The sequence below is a fragment of the Gadus chalcogrammus genome, chromosome 23 (genome assembly GCF_026213295.1).
Source record: "Gadus chalcogrammus isolate NIFS_2021 chromosome 23, NIFS_Gcha_1.0, whole genome shotgun sequence".
Taxonomy (NCBI): Eukaryota; Metazoa; Chordata; class Actinopteri; order Gadiformes; family Gadidae; genus Gadus; species Gadus chalcogrammus.
The window spans coordinates 20,678,725-20,697,651 of NC_079434.1; the positions used below are offsets into that span (position 1 = coordinate 20,678,725).

Consider the following 18,927-nt stretch of genomic DNA (forward strand, 5'->3'; position numbering starts at 1 on the left):
GTGGATATGTGTGTGCGTCGATCTCCAATCAATCCAGGAATCCTAATCGGAATGCTTTCTACCAGTACGTCCCGTTACATTGCATTGCCATAAATAGATCTTACTATTACGTCGCATTTAATTAAATGTGAATGATCTACTATGTATTCTCTCGTCCCGAGCTCGTCTATACCAATGCGGTATAATGACATTATGAATTTCTTCAGTAATGTTAACATCTAAAGAGCGTTTGGAGGCTTTCAACCAATCACCGTGTGGCCGGGGAGGAGCTTAATGCACTTGATACCCCTTGCCCTTGCTGGATGGGGCTGAATCTCAATGATGGTCCAACTTGCTTGTCTGGCCTCAGGGGAATGTTCTTTTGTGGAAACGCAAAACAAATTGTGTTTTTAAGGACTAGTTTTAGACTGATGTGTAGAAAATTTGGAATAGTTAAAATGATTATGATTATTGCGGTTTGTGATGTAAGAGGACGATGAGGGAGGAGGCTTTCCTTGAGACGCAAACAAGGTAGAAGGGTTTAGGACAGAATGAACACATTGCGTTAGATAAATGCAACCAATACACGTTGCGATCCTCTCATAAATCATAGTTTATGCAAACAATGCGACACGAGCTGCAATGTTAACGATTTATATACATTTATGAAACACGTCGATATTCTGGAAAGTTCTCATAGAAAAGTTGTATTCCCCAAAAACATAATAAGAGAGAATATCAGCAAACGAGATATTGTAGTTGTATCTGACATAGGGGATGAATGTGAGAACAAAGAGAATATATCCACATGTGCCCCTGTCTGGGGCCCCAGCACAGCGCTGAACCCCATTGGTGGAGCTGTCTCTCTAATCTAGCCTATCGCATGACAGCACAGTAAAAGCGTTCAGCACCGTTGCCTGTGATTGGTCCAAACGTTTGGCGCGTCTTGAATCTGCTGCAGCCGAAGTGGGCGGTGAGTGCTACACGGACGGCGGTTTGAATAGTTGCTGAGGCGGAAACATCAAAACCGGACAAATTAATTACAAAATTACAAAGTGAAAGTTGTGTCCGTCATCGACACCGTTTGACACTGAACATCACATCCATTCCCGGTCCCGGTCGGACTGGGGAAACGAGCGCCGTGAGTGCTGACAAGTAAAGCCGGTGTTGGTCTGTCGCTGGCGGCTTGCTGCCGGAGCTAAAGAGCTAGCGTGCTACGAGCTAGTGTGCTAACGTAGCAGCTAACCCGCTAACCACCCCCTGTCCCCGTGTATACAAAGGACGTTTTTCTGCCCGTCCTGTATCACATCCACCCCGGGTCGCCCCGCTGAATGAGGACCGGGCACCACTCTCAGGTAGGAGATACTGTCACCGCTGTCCGCCTTCTGGAAGGGGTTCAGACCAGCCGGCGTCTCCCTTTCCTCCGATGTTCTCCGGGTTCAGGGAACTATTGTCAAACTGTTCACTGGGACGTCTTCGTTAGCTTCACCTAGCCGGAGGCTAGATGTAAGATAGGCAGGGTTTATAGGGGCGACGCGGTGGGTTCAGCAGACTGGCTTCAGGACATCCCGCAACCGGGTCTGGCGACCGCCCGGAGGGAGGTTGACAACATGCTACACTTTTCAAACCACTACCACCTAGTGTTTTTACATTTACACCCTTAACTCTTAAGTCCATTGAATGTGTTTACATCCTTAACTTTTAAATCCACTTCCACCGTATGTGTTTACACCCATAACTTTTAAAACTACTTGTGTTTACACCCTTAGCTTTTGATTCCATTTAATGTGTTAAAAGTTGGAACACATTAAGTGGAATCAAAAGTTAAGGGTTTTAACTTAAAACCATTAACTTTTGAGTCCACTCAATATGTTTACACCCTTAACTTTTGATTCCACTTAATGTGTTTACATCCTTAACTTTCGACACCTCCTAATGTGTTTGCACCCTTAACGTTTGTTCCGTTTAATGTGTTTTGTTTACATTGTCAGGCTGTTGGTCCAAAAAGTGTGAGGCTTGACAGTGAGAACCCCTCGTTGTTTATGGAAGTTATTGCTTCAAAATGTCAGGGTGGACGTTTTTTTTTTGTGCGCAAAAACAGAAATGGGTGATTGATTTTATATTTTCAACGTGTCGTGATTGGTGTCTTGGCTCACTGGTGATCTGATATTTGGTGAAGCAACGTTCTTTCAACAGCCTTTTTTGTACATGTTGTACGATACCACAAAAGCAACCACAAACCCTGTGTCTCAGGCCAGAAGTGTGTCTCCTAAGAGCAGACATGTGGTATCACTGTGGACGGCTGTGTAATCATTATTCAATGCCATGAATGCAACGGCATGCTCCAAGAACTGGCATGGTAAATATTTTGCAGAAAGTTAATCTTGTTAGACGAGTTGTACAGGGTGAAATGCAGCTAACGTAATATATCATCCAATTCACCAACATCCTAATTGTAGGCTGTGTCCACATGTTTTAGATTAGAGACTCAGGCAGGCTAAAACACTCCTTTTGTCTTAATTTGAAGTTGCTCTCTAGTTAATTGTCTGTTATGTTGTGCACGTCAGTATACAAACATTGATGTTTGAGCGTTGTCTTTTCGTAGTTTACTATATCTCTTAAGGCCTACAGCAGATCTCCCCTCATGTAAGGTTTGAAAAAGTTAATGTGAGTTACGGAGGAAAGTGATCTGACAGCCACTGCATCTAGATATGATCTGAATACTTGTTTTAATGTCATAACGGATGTAAGGGAAAGTTCATTCACAGTAGTTAAAAACATATTAAAAAAAAGATTTTATCTCTGGCTAGCTGATTTGCATCCCGCAATAACTTATGCCATTCGGGAGGGAAATCAGAATTGCGAGTACAGCTGAATGCGTTTTAAACCGTCACTCTTCTCTTCGTTGAGAGCAGGGTTCGGTCTCGCTTGTCATTTGGCTTCCCTGTTTACAATGCTAGATTGCTCTCTAGTTCCTCCTTCCCCTAATGGTTTAATTCAGTGGGGAAGTAAATCAGTAGAGCTGGCTACAGCCATAGAGCTCACAATGGAAAGGTCATCATGCCTTCAACTCGGAAAAATGCATCATAAATTAAAAAATCTGAAGTTTGTGGTTATCCAAGTGTCACCCCATAGTCAAAATGATGCTTGCAACCTTTTTATAAAGTTAATGAAGCGTATTACAGTTAATGTAAGTGAGTAAAATGTATTTATAAAGCACATTTATAACAGTTCGCACTGACCAAAGTGCTGTACATAGTGCACTCGGTAGGTAAAAATGTTATCGTATTCATCAAAAAAACATTGCTAAATCCCAAAACAGGGAAATTGAGTGGGAATGGTCAAACTGTCCAAACGACAGTCAGGGAGACGGGGGAGGGCCTCTGAGGCCCTGGTTTGTCAGTCAAACAGCACGGTGACTGATGGGTGCCGTGTGTCGCTCCAGGTCGACCATGGTGCTGACAGGGAAACGCTCCGAGAAAGGCCCGGCCTGCTGGAAGAGGAGGGTCAAGTCTGAGTACATGAGGCTGCGCCAGCTCAAACGCTTCCGCCGGGCGGACGAGGTCAAGGTAAACACACACACACACACACACACACACACACACACACACACACACACACACACACACACACACACACACACACACACACACACACACACACACACACACACACACACACACACACCCCAAAATCATATTTGAAGTTCGTTTGTTTATTAATATTTGAATATTTATTAATAATATTTTGGCCATTAAATGCCTTCAGTAAGATGTGGATGGGCTTCGCGAGGTTTGTTTACCGCGTTGCTATCGTTACCGGTCTTGCGTGTTCCAACGGTTTATTAGGTTTTTTATCGCTGTCTAATCAATACTTCATTCACTGCCTCTTCCGTGGTCATTACAATATTATGAATAGAGTGCGTCGGGTTCTCCGATGTCTCTCCCTCTTGGCCTGCCCATAACGGGTTCGAATATTAAGGGCTGCCTAATATTCGTTCGAATTTTGATTTATTTTTTGATATTCTAATTATATTCGAATATGGAAGTTCGGAGTCAAAGCCCAAACTCACGGTGACGGGCTTGCTAGTGAGAGCCCATTCAGAGCTCGTGTCATGGTCCTGAGATTATCTGGATTCATGTCATAACACTAAGGTTAACTAGTATTAAGGGTCAAGGAAACACAAAGTGAACCTGTTGGATGCGTGTTTAAAAGTCAGAATGCCAGGGTTCATCAGTCTTTCTGCTGTCAAGAGGACGTCCTTCGTAGACGGTTGCTGTCGTTCACTTAAAGGTTGGGTATGGGATTTGTGAAACGCCAGCAGATTTTGAAAACACACAACTCAAATGGTCCTACCCCCTCTCCTTCAACGCTTACTCTGACTCCACCCATTCCACGTACCGGTCCATGTCTCGTTGACCCCGTCGGCGTTCTCCCCCCAGAGCATGTTCAACACCAACCGGCAGAAGATCATGGATCGGACGGACGTCCTGAACCAGGAGTGGAAGACCCGACGCATCCAGCCCGCTCACGTGATGACGGCGGTCAGCTCCCTGCGCGGGACCAGAGAGGTGCACGCTCCCTCCGTAACACACGCACATATCTCCCACACGGTGTCTTCAGGCTACGGACACATGATGGCGGCTTTGTGTTTACAATCAGCGTTCAAAAGTGGAACGTCAAGCAATCATTACAATGTGCATTGTTTTCTTTCAAGGGATCCTTCTTAAGGACACCTACAGTGAGCTTTCTACCCTAGAAATATACTCTCGGCATATCAAACGTTAAACGTCTCGCCTCTCCATCCACAGTGCACGGTGGACAGTGGCTTCTCCGAGTTCCCCAAGCAGGTGATCCCTCTGAAGACCCTGAACGCTGTGGCCTCCGTACCTGTCATGTACTCCTGGTCGCCACTGCAGCAGAACTTCATGGTATGAAACGTCCGTCTGTCTCTGTGTGTCTGTCTCTCACTCACCCACTCACCTACCTCGACATCAGCATCCATGGAACTGAAATCAATTGAAACACGGAGCCGTAATGTGTACCTTCTGCTACTGGTGCTGGGTTTGTGGTCAGGGTTAAGTCGTTCCAGTTGTTCTGTATTCAGCTGGCCCTTGGACTACAACTCCCATGAACCCCCCTTCTCTCCCTCCCCCTCCCCCATTTGTGTGTGTGTGTGTGTGTGTGTGTGTGTGTGTGTGTGTGTGTGTGTGTGTGTGTCCAGGTGGAAGATGAGACGGTGCTCCACAACATCCCCTACATGGGGGACGAGATCTTGGACCAGGACGGCACCTTCATCGAGGAGCTCATCAAGAACTACGACGGCAAGGTCCATGGAGACCGAGGTGAGCGCCGACCGGAGGCACTCGTCACCTCCTCGTATACAAGGGCATGCAGGAGAGCTGGGTGCTGCAGCCGGAGCATTGTTCATTGTACATAGTAGTCCTTTAGGCTCTTCTGTGCCACCCACTGATGTGAAGCTCTTGTTGGAGATTCATCAGATGGCGTTGGTTGCGCTAGATGTAATTTAATTAATTTACATTAACCTTTAGGGTGTTGAGCAGACTTTTTTTTTTTTTTATCCAAAGCGACTTACAATGAGTACCTTCTAGAAAGACAAACAAAAATATGTCGCTGTCTGTACAGTAAGGATGTTCATAGAACGAAGTGCCAAGCAATATCTATTATGAGGTTAACCCATTCCCCTTATGCAACAAAGATAGCTAGGATAAGATGCTACACGATGGATGTACAGCATACAATAATTAATGAAAAGATAGATTTTTCATAGCTGCTGTTAACTGGATTCAATTGGACCTCATATTAGAAATGAGTCAATAAAAAAGTTTTGATTTATATACAAAAGCTATTTTCTTAATTGTGTGTGTGTATCTTTCTCATCACCTGTTGTCACGGATCACATCCCTAGAACTGATTACATTGTGTGTGTGTGTGTGTCTGCAGAGTGCGGCTTCATCAACGACGAGATCTTCGTGGAGTTGGTGAGCGCTCTGACCCAGTACAGCGACAACGAGGATGAGGAGGACGAGGAAGAGCAGCCCGACTTCAAGGTGGAGAAGCTGGAGCTTTGTGAGAGCAAGGAGCAGCAGCAGCTGCCCCCCCCCGAGGAGCCCAGCAAAGACCCCCTGGTCACCACCGAGAGTAAGACCCCCTCTGCATGTAGATGGATTATCAGTAGACACTAGGGGTGGGAGACACAGGGTACCTCACGATAGGATATGAGATAACACGGCCCACGATACAGATAGTAGACACAGCGCTTCTCCGATAATCAATATATCGTTAGGCAATCCGATAATGATGCATCAAGATATGTCTACCTTTTCACGGGTGTTTTGTATTCATAGTTAAAGGGCTGGACTTCAGCCTTTATTCATGGTCCAAACTTGAGCTTTTCAGTTACTCGTCCTTAGAATATGATAATATCGATATTTGGCACCAGTGTATCGATAATCATATCGCTTGGTTTGAGTCCGACCCCCCCCCCCCCCCCCCCCCATCCTGACCTCGCTGTAACAGTTTTTGTGATGCTCTTTCCTCTCCAGATCATAGCAGCAGCAACGACAGCAGCAAGAAGTTCCCCTCAGACAAGATCTTTGAAGCCATCTCCGCCATGTTCCCTGACAAAGGCTCCACCGAGGAACTCAAGGAGAAGTGAGTGTGGCCATACCGAGGTTCAGGTTGGGAGATACCATCGTGTACCGATTTAGGTTTTTTGTAGTGCAATACAAGTAAAGTCAATTTAAATGAAAGGATTCAGCGGGATGGCCGTTTATTGGTGTGAGTCGGGCCCACACACGCTCAGTCGGGCACGTGGCAAAGGGGAAACGGTTAATAGCATACACAACAGGGTTTCCAACAGCACTTAACAGCTTAGGTGTAGGTGTGTAGCCTGAGCAACACACACCTGCCGCCTGAACTAGGTAAAAAAAAAAAAGATTTGTTTTCAATATGATAACATTTAAAAGCCCCCCCCCCCCCGGTCTCAAGGCAAAGCCAACCACCTTATCTAACAATCTGCGAGAAACTGTGCACTACATGGATAATACACACCCTACACAGATTAAAGGCAACATATTATCAAATGTGGTAGTGCAATGTAATTGGCCTTAGCACCATGGACACGTCTGATCTCGGAAGCTAAGCCTGGTCGGGCCTGGTTAGGACTTGGATGGGAGACCGCCTGGGAATACCAGGTGCTGTAAGTGGTGTCGGGTGGTGGCCACTAGTTGGCACTCTTCCCTCTGGCCTTAACATTAACCCCGATGCCCCAGTGCAGTGACGGGGACACTGCTGTGGAAGGCGCCTTCCTTCGGAGGAGACGTAAAACCGAGGTCCTGACTCACTGAGGTCACAAAAGATCCCAGGGAACTTATCGCAAAGAGAAGGGGTTTCCCCGGTGTCCCGGTGTCCTGGTGTCCCGACCAGGCTCATTCAGTCTGGCCCCCTAATCATCGTCCTGTATAATTGGCTGACTCATTAGTTCCCTCACTCCACCTCAAGCTGGTGTGTGGTGAGCGTTCTGGCGCAGATTGGCTGCCGTGCATCACCCCAGTGGGGGCTGCACACTGGTGGTGGTTAGTAAGGTCCCCCCTTCACTGTAAAGCGTCTTTGAGTGGCTAGAAAAGCGCTATATAAATTCAATCAATTATTATTATTAATAGTTTTGCAATCATTGCATCACTCTTACTGACCTCTGTGTGCTTGTGTCTGTCTGTGTGCTTGTGTCTGTCTGTGTGCTCGTGTCTGTCTGTGTGCTCGTGTCTGTCTGTGTGCTCGTGTCTGTCTGTGTGCTCGTGTCTGTCTGTGTGCTCGTGTCTGTCTGTGTGCTCGTGTCTGTCTGTGTGCTCGTGTCTATGTTCCCATGCTCCTGTCTGCGTGCTCCTGTGCGTGCGCTCATGCCCCCCCCACCCACCCAGGTACAAGGAGCTGACTGAGCCCCAGCTCCCGGGGGCTTTGCCCCCAGAGTGCACGCCCAACATCGACGGGCCCAACGCGCGCTCTGTGCAGCGCGAGCAGAGCCTGCACTCCTTCCACACACTCTTCTGCCGCCGCTGCTTCAAGTACGACTGCTTCCTCCACCGTGAGTCCTCACACTCCGAACACGCCCCCCAGCGGACAGACGATCTGCCGCCCTGCCAGACGATGGGTAATGATGGAGGGGGGACGCTCTGGGTTCGATCCCCTAATGTCTGCGGTCTCACCTGTAGGGGGGACCCTTGAGCAACGTGGCCGCCGGCCCGAGCCGCTCGTTGACGCCATGTTTCCGTAGTCACGGGCCCAAGTCACGTTGCTAAATTGTACCAAGTCTTAACTCGATGCCCACAATATCAGTTAAGCTTGGGTTTGGTATATTAATATGTATAATGATGTGCTATGTCCTGAACAATGTCTTTTTGATGATCTTTATTTTATTTTTTGATATTTGTCATGTTCCAGTTTGAACGTGTCCCTTCATTTCCTTGACGGCAGCATTGTGTTGTCCTCGTGTCTCCTCTGGCAGCGTTCCACGCCACGCCAAACACCTACAAGCGTAAGAACATGGAGAGCCTGGTGGACAACAAGCCGTGCGGCAGCGACTGCTACATGCACCTGGTGCAGGTGAGGGACTGACCCGGGCCACTTGATGACCTTAAAGGTCCCATATTATACCATCAGGAAATCAGCCTCTTCTCACACTTGTGATGTCAGACGGCTTGTAATGGCTAATCACACTCACACCGGGTGGTATAATATGTCGCCTTTAAGCCCGAATGTCACCATCGCTATAGAACGTTGTCATGACGGGACCTGGTGTTGAAGCCTGCTGTACAACCGGATGTTTGAAGCCAACCGTAGTCCCTTACCCCCAAGCTTCTCATTAGTCACATGGGCCTGTAGTTAAAATGGTGAATGGACTGCATTTATACAGCGCTTCTCGAACCAGGGGCCACTCCAAAGTGCTTTACTATACTGCCCAGCATGAGCGCTCGCTCAGGGACACCTCGACCCTCAGCTAGGAGGAGCCGGGGATCGGACTAGCACCCTCCCGGTAACGTACCACCCTGCTCCGTCTCCTGAGCCACGTGCCGCCCACAAGCTGCCATGAGTTGCTTTGGAGGAGAGCGTGTGAGAGGGCTGTGTGTGGAGGAACACTAACGTCAGGGTGTCCTCACCAGGACGACGGCGTCCGGGCGTTCCCCGCCATCATGGCCCCGGAGGGGGAGGGGGAGGGGGGGGAGGAGGAGGCCGAGGAGGTGAAGAGCCCCTCCAAGCGCCCCGCTGCTGCCCGTCGCCGCGGGCGACCCAGCAGCCGGCCGGGCAGCCCGTCCGTCTCCTCGGAAACCAAAGACACGGACAGCGACGGCGAGGGCAGCAAGGACGGAGACGCGGTCGCCAACCATGAGGAGGGCGCTGTCGTCAACAACCACGATAACCATGACAACCACGACAAACATGACAACCACGACAAACATGACAACCACGACAAACATGACAACCACGACAAACATGACAACCACGATAACCTCGACAACCATGATAACCATGATAACCCCGACAACCATGATAAACACGATACCCACGACAACCATGATACACACAACAACCACGACAACCATAAAGAAGATAAGGATAAAAAAGAAATGCAGACCAGCAGCTCAGGTGAGGGGACACACACACTCACTCACTCACTCACTCACTCACTCACTCTGAGCCCTCCTGTGTACCCTAATAGTACATTTATTTTCTCTGCTCTTTGTATTCCATTGGGTTTTATGATCTGAATGCCCCTTTAATACTCATTGAAACATTGATCAGTGAAGATTAGTTTGTTCCCCTGGTAGCGTCACCAGTCGTACTGATGGTAGCCGGTCCCGTCCTCCCCGTGCTCACTGCTCCGTGTCCCCCCCCCCCCCCCCCCACAGAGGGGACCTCCCGCTCCCCGACCCCGGTCACGCTGAAGCTGACCTGCGAGCCGGAGCCGGTTGACTGGAGCGGCGCCGAGGCCTCCCTGTTCAGGGTGCTGATCGGGACGTACTACGACAACTACTGCGCCATCGCCCGGCTCATCGGCACCAAGACCTGCAGACAGGTAGCGCCCGCTCCCCGGGGGGTCATTCAGAGATATTAAACACTCAATAGGAAGTTGGATATCATTGATAAATAATCTGCTTTCCAAAATAAAACCTGGAACAAGCTCAACGATTTAACTTACAAGATTTAATCTTGTTAATGATTTATCACGAACAATGATCTAACTGTTAAAATATATATATTCTTGGTTTTTGATCCTTTGTTTTTGGACGGTAGTCAAGGCGACAGGCGTGTGTTGCTAAGGCGGCCGCCTAAGCTGTAAAAGCGCTGTGGGAAACCCTGACGTTGCTCCTACGCCGTGGGTCACTAACATGCATGAACACTTCGCTGTGATCCAGGACGCCACCGTCCCCCGTCCCCCCCCCTGGAGAATAAGCCCCGCCTCCGAGGCTCCGGGACCCTCGGTCAAATGTCTGTGGGCAATACCACGGGGTTTATGAAGGAGCGTACGTGGAAGAGGAATAGAAGTCAAAGCTGCGGCGCGTGTTGAACTACACTTTTTTTTTCCATCTAGTTTTTCGACTGGGATTTTGGATTTGTCGGTGCCGTTAAAGTAGTAAACGATTATTAACGCTACTTTAACGGCACCGACAATCCAAGGACCCAGCCGAAACTAGATGGGAAAAGTGTGTATTTCATACCGTGACGCAGCTTGTACGTCTTCGCCACCCACAGTTTGTTATGTACGATCATTCTACAACGCCGTGTTGTATACCGTAGACATTTGACCGATGGGGGCGGGCCTTCTTCCCCAGAGGTCTGTTGTCTGCAGCCCGGGACTAACGCCGTTCCTGTCCGCCATCTTGGCTCCCCCCCCCCCCCCCCAGGTGTACGAGTTCAGGGTGAAGGAGTCGAGCATCATCGCCCGCGCGCCCACCGAGGACGAAGACGAGGACACGCCCCCCAGGAAGAAGAGGAAGAAGCACAGACTCTGGGCAACCCACTGCCGCAAGATCCAGCTCAAGAAAGGTCAGTGGCGCGCCCGACACACTACCTCCTCCACGGGACCCATAAATATTACTGATAAAAAACTGATCAATATATGGAATATACTTTTTATGCTCTTTTTAAAAAAATATATAAATAAAAAAATATAAATTATAACGTCTTTTTAATGTATTTCAATATATAAATGTTTATATGTTTGCTGATTGCAGAAATTGAAGTTGTATATTTGAGTGGCAAGGCTGCATAACATTGAGATTTACCGTAAATATAGTACATCAATTGGCTAAATAAACATTTTGTACATCTTTTATCATCTACCTATCATATTTATATCGCATTATCGTTACATGTATGCCAGCCCGTTTCAGTCTTTCTTTACTCGATTCCTTTTGATAACATGCGTCCTGTTTACTTCCTCCCCTCCAGACGGCTCGTCCAATCACGTGTACAACTACCAACCATGTGACCACCCGAGGCAACCATGTGACTCCTCCTGCCCCTGTGTCACGGCTCAGAACTTCTGTGAAAAGTTCTGCCAGTGCAGCTCTGAATGTAAAGTCACCCAATCAGCCCCTACCTCGTCTCAATGTGAACCGTACACGTAGACACAATGTTTAACACAAGCTACAGTATAACTGCTTAATATTATTTATAATTCATTCATTAAAATGTACCCGTGTGTATCAGAATACCTCACAGATGACCCTTATGTATTAAAAAAAATACTTTTATTATTATTCAAAAACAAGCATAAAAGCTGTGTGTTCCAAGTCTATAAATAGTACGTGGCATTGTGTAGCGGTTTATCCTAGCTATCTTTGTAGTACATGGGGGAATTAAATTAAATTCAATGCCCTTAATCCCAGGTACAGCCTCGAAGGGCTTAACAGGGCATAGAATGATGACATGGGAATGGGTTAACCTAGCCATTGGTACAGCCTGGCCCCTGGTTCTATGAACATCCTTACCGCACCGACAGATACGTTGTTGTTTCTCCTTCTCCTGACGAATGGACTTATAGTCAGTGGCTTTGGAGCAAAGCGTCTGCTGAACGACCTGAATGTAATCGTCTAACTCCGGTACGGGGTCTTGTCGCGGGTGCAGGTCAGAACCGGTTCCCGGGCTGCAGGTGTAAGGCCCAGTGCAACACCAAGCAGTGCCCGTGCTACCTGGCAGTCCGCGAGTGTGACCCCGACCTCTGTCTCACCTGCGGCGCGGCGGAGCACTGGGACAGCAAGAACGTCTCCTGCAAGAACTGCTCCATCCAGAGAGGAGCCAAGAAGGTACGCTCTGTCTGTCTGTCTGTCTGTCTGTCTGTCTGTCTGTCTGTCTGTCTGTCTGTCTGTCTGTCTGTCTGTCTGTCTGTCTGTCTGTCTGTCTGCCTGTCTGTCTGTCTGTCTGTCTGTCTGTCTGCTCCATCCAGAGAGGAGCCAAGAAGGTACGCTCTGTCTGTCTCTGCCTGTCTGCCTGTCTGTGTCTCTGTCTGTCTGTCTGTTCCATCCAGAGAGGCAAGAAGGTACGCTCTGTCTGTGTCTGTCTGTCTGTCTGTCTGTCTGTCTGTCTGTCTGTCTGTCTGTCTGCCTGCCTGCCTGCCTGCCTGCCTGCCTGTCTGTCTGCTCCATCCAGAGAGGAGCCAAGAAGGTACGCTCTGTCTGTCTGTCTGTCTGTCTGTCTGTCTGTCTCATTCTCTTGCACTTTGTCTCTCGCTCTCTCGCAGCCGTCACAGCGACCATCTGATCCGTGATAACAATGCTGAGCAATGATACTCTTAAGCCACGTAGGGATCTTCTATAGTATTTCCCCTTTCACCTGGCGTGCCTTGATTCCCCGTTATCAGCGAGTGTATACTAACTAGGGCCCGACCGATATTGATTTTTGAGTGCCGATGCCGATTATTTTCAGAGAAAAATTACGATTACCATTTAATCGGCCGATTAATAAATAAGAAAAAAAACAAACAAACAAACATATAAAACGTAGTTTTTGATACCTTAAATATACTTTAAACACTTTTGACGAATATGTGAATTGAATGCAGAACCAGTGTTTTAGAATACATTTACAGTCAAAAATGAGTGTAATGTAAAATGTAAAATAAATAACTAACTCCCAATGTGCTGCGCTCGTGAGCAGTGACTAACACGTGCGTGCTGAGCAGTATGGTCTCACCGTTAGTCTACAGTATAACAAATTAACATGGCCTGGGACCTAAAGAAAAACGGGCACAACATGCTCAAACAACTCGTCTTGTGTACATTGGTGAGGTGAGCGCGCAGCTGCCTGAGCGAGCGTGCTTTCATGTTGTACGGTAAAATTCAATCTCCTCTTTTTTACTCCAGCTAAAGTTGTTAAAAAATCGGTTGTAATCTGCGCCTTTTTGGCCGATGCCGATTATTTTCAAAAAGGCTATAATCGGCCGATTAAATCGGTCGGGCCCTAATACTAACGTACCCCTCTCTGCTCCACCCTCTCTGCTCCACCCTCTGTCTCAGCACCTGCTGCTGGCTCCGTCAGATGTGGCCGGCTGGGGCATCTTCATCAAGGAGCCGGTGCACAAGAACGAGTTCATCTCCGAGTACTGTGGAGAGGTAGGCCAGCCACACGCACGGTGATCCTGCTGCAGTTATACACTGAGTGATTGATGCACCCCACACCCGATCTCCCTGCACCCCTCTTCCAGTATCCCTCGTTATCCAATCCACTTCAAGAAGCTGCTCTATTCTAGTGCCTAAATAGCTGACAACGCCGTGACCTTTGACCCTGTGTGTGTGTGTGTGTGCAGATCATCTCCCAGGACGAGGCGGACCGCAGGGGCAAGGTCTACGACAAGTACATGTGCAGCTTCCTGTTCAACCTCAACAACGGTGAGAGCGCCGTAGACGCAGAAGCGTCGCTCTGGCCAGACTTTGATCTAAGTCTGCGTTCTGCTGCCAGACTGGGTGGGAAATCGGGCCCAATCTGGCAACCCTCTTCGGGGCCTGACCTGAGATGGGATGCTTTGCTGCGTCTTCCTGGCTCATTAATCATTCCCTCCAGGATTTCGCGGGCCTTTTTTGAGGATACTGCTTTTACAATTTATAATTAGGGCATTTAGCTTTAATCCAAAGCGATTTACATCGGTTAATACACACGTTGACACACCGACGGCAGTCAACCGTGCAAGGCGACAGCCAGCTCGTCAGGAGCAGTTAGGGTTAAGTGTCTTGCTCAGGGACACATCAACACTCAGCTAGGAGGAGCTGGCGATTGAACTAGCAACCTTTCGGTTACAAGACAACTGCTCTACCTCCTGAGCTAAGCCGACCCCATTTCACGATCTTTTATCACGATCTAGTTATTTTGGTCTGCAAGTGTGAAACGTTGGACGCGCACATGCTGCATGAATGCTTGAATCGCTTGAAGTAGTATAAACACGGAAGTAAGGCGGAAGGTAGTTTGTCGACATCAGTTCAAGACGACGCCACTGATTGGTCAAATTTGCGGGAAAGTTGCGGTGGTTGGTTAAAATTGCGACACTGCACTCAATTCGCTGTGATTGGTTGATGTTGCGCTGAAGTTGCAAATCGCAGCATTGCGAAATCCTGGAGGGTCTGATTAATGAAGCTCCATTAACAGTGCTGATGAGCCCTCTGGTAATGAGACGTCTGGTAACGAGCCCTCTGTTAATGAGACGTCTGGTAATGAGTTGTCTGTTAACGAGACGTCAGTCGAGGCCTTCCTCCACTGGGCTGTCTGTCCGTCCTGTCTGCTCTGGAGCGGCGGTATGATGTCAGTGGTGCTGATGAAGACCCCTCTCTCTGTTTCCAGACTTTGTGGTCGACGCCACGAGGAAGGGCAACAAGATCCGCTTCGCCAACCACTCTGTGAACCCCAACTGCTATGCAAAAGGTGAGCGGCACACGAAGCACATGAGGTTCACATGAGAGGTCCTCCCAGTCACGGGAGCCTCGGTCTGTTAACTATCACCGTGTATTAGACGTCTTCTTGGACTGTATTAAGAAAATGGTACCTTTAGTACTTCAGATTAAGTGAACCCCCTTTGTCGGCTTGACTTTAAAACACACACACGCACACTTACACGCGTATGCGCACACACTGTGGCGTTATACATGACTGTCTGAAAAGCGTTAACGCTCTCTCTGACGTGGCTAATCAATCGCTGCCCAGACAGCTTCACACACCTGACACCTGCTCTGTCTAAATGGCCATCTTGTATTAGTGAAGTAGACGGATTACATCAGACGTATTACAGAGTTGAACCACATCCCCTCAAGGTAAAATAGCTTCACTGTTGACCGCTATATTGAGACTTATTGAGTCTACCGCCAGTGATCTGTACACAGTGGTTGTCGCGGTTACCATCGTCGGCTCTATTGTGGAAGTGAAATTCATGCATTAACCAACGGTACTGACTGTCATGTGACTATGTATGGCCGGCGGTCTCTCCTCTCATGGTTCATTAACCCCTAGAGGGACTGGTGTGACTCTGTATCTCTCTGGTCCCTCAGTGATGATGGTGGTTCATTAACCCCCAGAGGGACTGTGGTGTGACTCTGTATCTCTCTGGTCCCTCAGTGATGATGGTGGTTCATTAACCCCCAGAGGGACTGTGGTGTGACTGTATCTCTCTGGTCCCTCAGTGATGATGGTGGTTCATTAACCCCCAGAGGGACTGTGGTGTGACTGTATCTCTCTGGTCCCTCAGTGATGATGGTGGTTCATTAACCACCAGAGGGACTGGTGTGACTCTGTATCTCTCTGGTCCCTCAGTGATGATGGTGGTTCATTAACCCCCAGAGGGACTGGTGTGACTCTGTACCCCAGAGGGACTGTGGTGTGACTGTATCTCTCTGGTCCCTCAGTGATGATGGTGGTTCATTAACCACCAGAGGGACTGTGGTGTGACTGTATCTCTCTGGTCCCTCAGTGATGATGGTGGTTCATTAACCCCCAGAGGGACTGGTGTGACTCTGTATCTCTCTGGTCCCTCAGTGATGATGGTGGTTCATTGACCCCCAGAGGGACTGGTGTGACTCTGTATCTCTCTGGTCCCTCAGTGATGATGGTGAACGGCGACCACAGGATAGGAATCTTCGCCAAGAGGGCCATCCAGACCGGAGAGGAGCTGTTCTTCGACTACAGGTCTGTACTGACCGCCCCAGTACTCTTTGTTTCCATCTTTACAACCAACAGTGCTTTGAACTGCCGTGTTTTAGTTGTGAGCCGGCATCTCAACCTAACCTAAGTAGTTGTGTTCTGCATTGGTGGCATATCTACTGAACACTGGTTCAGATAATTCTATAAATCGTCTCTTGACTGCGTGTGTTTTGTTAAAGGGCCATTGATCCCCATTTTGAAATACATACAAAGAACAGTATCTGAGCTAGCTCCAGGAAGCCACTGCTAAGCTAGCTCCTCCCTCTGTCTCCGCCCCCAGGTATAGCCAGGCCGACGCCCTGAAGTACGTTGGGATCGAACGGGAACTGGAGATGGCCTAGAGCTACTACCTCCTGAGTCTGTTACACAAAGGCCTTACACACACACACACACACTCACACTCACACACACACACACACACACTCTCATACACACGCGCTCTCCCTCACATACACAAACACACTGGCAGTCAAGTGGCCACTTCAGGAAACCAGAACAACTCCACCAACCAACTCAGAGTTTCAGGAATTCTGGGACTTTTTGGATCTGAACCGGAACTTCTTTTTTGTTTTTACTGTTGCCATGGCAGGCACGTTTTTTTTTTTCTACTTCCCTTGTGTGGATGTCTTCGCAACCCTACCCTCTTCCCGCCGCAGGCGGGAGAGGTTGGGAGTCAGATTCCGCCTCGGCCCACGGCCATTTTTCTACTGCCGGGAAAACTTCCAATGTCCTCCCAACGCCTCAGGGACCAATCGACCAGCAGGAGGCTTCAGTCCGACCAGACAGACGCAGACCGGCAGGCCTGTCCATCATCGTCATCACTACGTCTGTGCTTCTGTTCATAAAGGAGGGACTGGAGCTCAAACAGAACCCGCCCCCACCACCACGCTGCATCCTGATTGGTTGAAGGATTGGTGCTGATACCAGGAAGCATCCATGAGCTCTCCGGGCCGACATATCTTTCAGACGGCCCTGATGAACACACAGACATCCTCCTGTGAAGGCCCCCACCCCCCCGTCAGAGACCAGCGTGTCCTCGGCCTAAGGCGACCGTCGGCTCTCTGGGAGGTTCATCCAAACGGCTGACCACCAGATTAACCCGTCGGCTGGAGCCACTGAGCCCGACGCCCTCTAGTGGCTGAACGCCTGCTGGTTCACCGGGGAACCCTGTGCTTCAGCACCCAGCTGCTCCTTCCTACTGCAGCGCTCAGACCTCTGGACCACTACTCTCTCAAGACCCAGCCCTTCAGCGCGGTCATTCCTCTCCAAACACCCAACCAAATAAACAACAGATAATCTTCAGGTTGTAATCATCGTCTCCTCTGGCTCATTCTTGTCTTTTTACTGAACTGTAAGGTGAATCTCTACTGGTACAGCCCTGCGTCCTCCATTCTGATTGGCCAGCAGCTCGTTAGTTCACGTTAGTGTCTGCTTCTTAGAGTCCCGTTAAGGGGCAGCGTTTCAGGCCCCTCAGATCAAACAAGCGGACGTGTGACACACACTGGTCTTCTCAAACCAACGCAGGGGAAACGTCATGATTGTTGACGTTTCAACTGACCCGGCGTCGGTCCTCCGGTCAGTGCCATGCAGACATCATGTATTCTTGCAGTGTGGGGAAGCTGTGTGTGTGTGTACACACAGCCGACAGTCAACCTTTTGCCGTGCCTTGAGTCTCTGAATGGACCACGAAGCATGACCCTATTCCATAATCATGAAAATATTAATAAAAAGAAGCCTAAGCTTAGGGATGTGTTGTCATTTTAGATGTTCGCTTTTTGTGTTTTAGAGATCTGCAATAAGGGGTTTCACATGTGGTCAACGTAAAGGCTAGCATTTTGAGTAGCGGTGGCTTTAATCGGTTGGAGCCCCTAGTAACCAATCAGCAGACTGCCTTGTGTGTGATGTCCAATCAGTTGATCCGTACTCCTTCTTCCCTGAGCATGCCTCCTATCGTGTACAGGAGGTCATACCCACCCTCTTACTGATCATGGGCTGTCCGGTATCTGGTGCTTTAAACACAGAACCTGGGGCTTCTGATTCCAGGGCTAGTGAATGGCACCAGCCTTCCACTGACGCCCTCTCAGTCCGGTCTGCTGTCGAGCCGGGCCTTCCTCTGTTGGAGCGTAACGATGTACTCAGTTCACCTGAAACCAGACTTCCTGTTCAGGACTCGTGTTACTTCTCGCTAAAAGGTTTGTCGGTTTCCGGAAAGGATTATTTCATTTTTTTTTTTTTACATGTGTACCGTTTTATTTAAGACGTTTGATGTAATTATGAACCACGCCATGTACTCTGGAATCAACTTCTATGAATATTGGTTATTAATTATCATGAATGTTCTTGGTCAGTTGTCTACCGTGGAGTTCTTTTAATATATCAAATCTAGTCGTTACACCAGCTGGCATTACTACAGACTGAAGGGTTTTAGACAATTAAACTGGCACCCATCTGAACCTGAACCCCAGCTAGCCCCGGACATCGATGAGGTTGGAGTAGAAGGAACTATGGGGAACGAGTGTACACAAACCAGTTCAGCGTCCACAACCTCCAGCCGTTGCTCTTCTCAAACCCATGTTCTCCACAGGTCTCCTTACCACAAATAAAAGGTGCTGATTTTTGTATCATTTACCGACTCTTTGTTGTTCAACATGATGCAGAATAAACTGTTGTATACGGTCCTGTGCTTGTTATTCATAAAGTAAAATACAATTTTAGAGGACTCATTTACTCCAATACGATTACCGAGTA

At 48.5% G+C, this 18,927-nt stretch overlaps 1 protein-coding gene across 2 annotated transcripts; it reads left to right on the top strand.

Annotated features, from left to right (window-relative positions):
• Window positions 1-839: 839 nt before the first annotated feature.
• Window positions 840-18,926, top strand: ezh2 (enhancer of zeste 2 polycomb repressive complex 2 subunit). 2 transcript variants are annotated; one of them, XM_056583815.1, is made up of 19 exons: window positions 840-1,334; window positions 3,425-3,548; window positions 4,422-4,550; window positions 4,791-4,910; window positions 5,204-5,324; window positions 5,944-6,141; window positions 6,546-6,654; window positions 7,920-8,149; window positions 8,504-8,601; window positions 9,159-9,642; window positions 9,906-10,072; window positions 10,902-11,043; window positions 11,449-11,574; window positions 12,127-12,305; window positions 13,515-13,610; window positions 13,805-13,886; window positions 14,830-14,910; window positions 16,080-16,164; window positions 16,460-18,926. In XM_056583815.1, exons 2-19 carry the CDS (start codon window positions 3,432-3,434, stop codon window positions 16,518-16,520), a joined length of 2,625 nt encoding a protein of 874 aa, XP_056439790.1. In that variant the 5' UTR covers window positions 840-1,334; window positions 3,425-3,431; the 3' UTR covers window positions 16,521-18,926. The 2 variants fall into 2 exon arrangements, with proteins under 2 accessions (XP_056439790.1, XP_056439791.1); XM_056583816.1 differs by having other exon boundaries at window positions 7,920-8,083.
• Window position 18,927: the final 1 nt, after the last annotated feature.

Bases quoted from the DNA above. Each gene is read 5' to 3' on its own strand.
- ezh2 (XM_056583815.1), top strand. From the start codon at position 3,432: ATGGTGCTGACAGGGAAACGCTCCGAGAAAGGCCCGGCCTGCTGGAAG. The intron at 8,150-8,503 runs GTAATGATGGAG...CTCCTCTGGCAG, and splicing joins GCCGCCCTGCCAGACGATGG to CGTTCCACGCCACGCCAAAC. The intron at 14,911-16,079 runs GTGAGCGGCACA...CTGGTCCCTCAG, and splicing joins CCCCAACTGCTATGCAAAAG to TGATGATGGTGAACGGCGAC.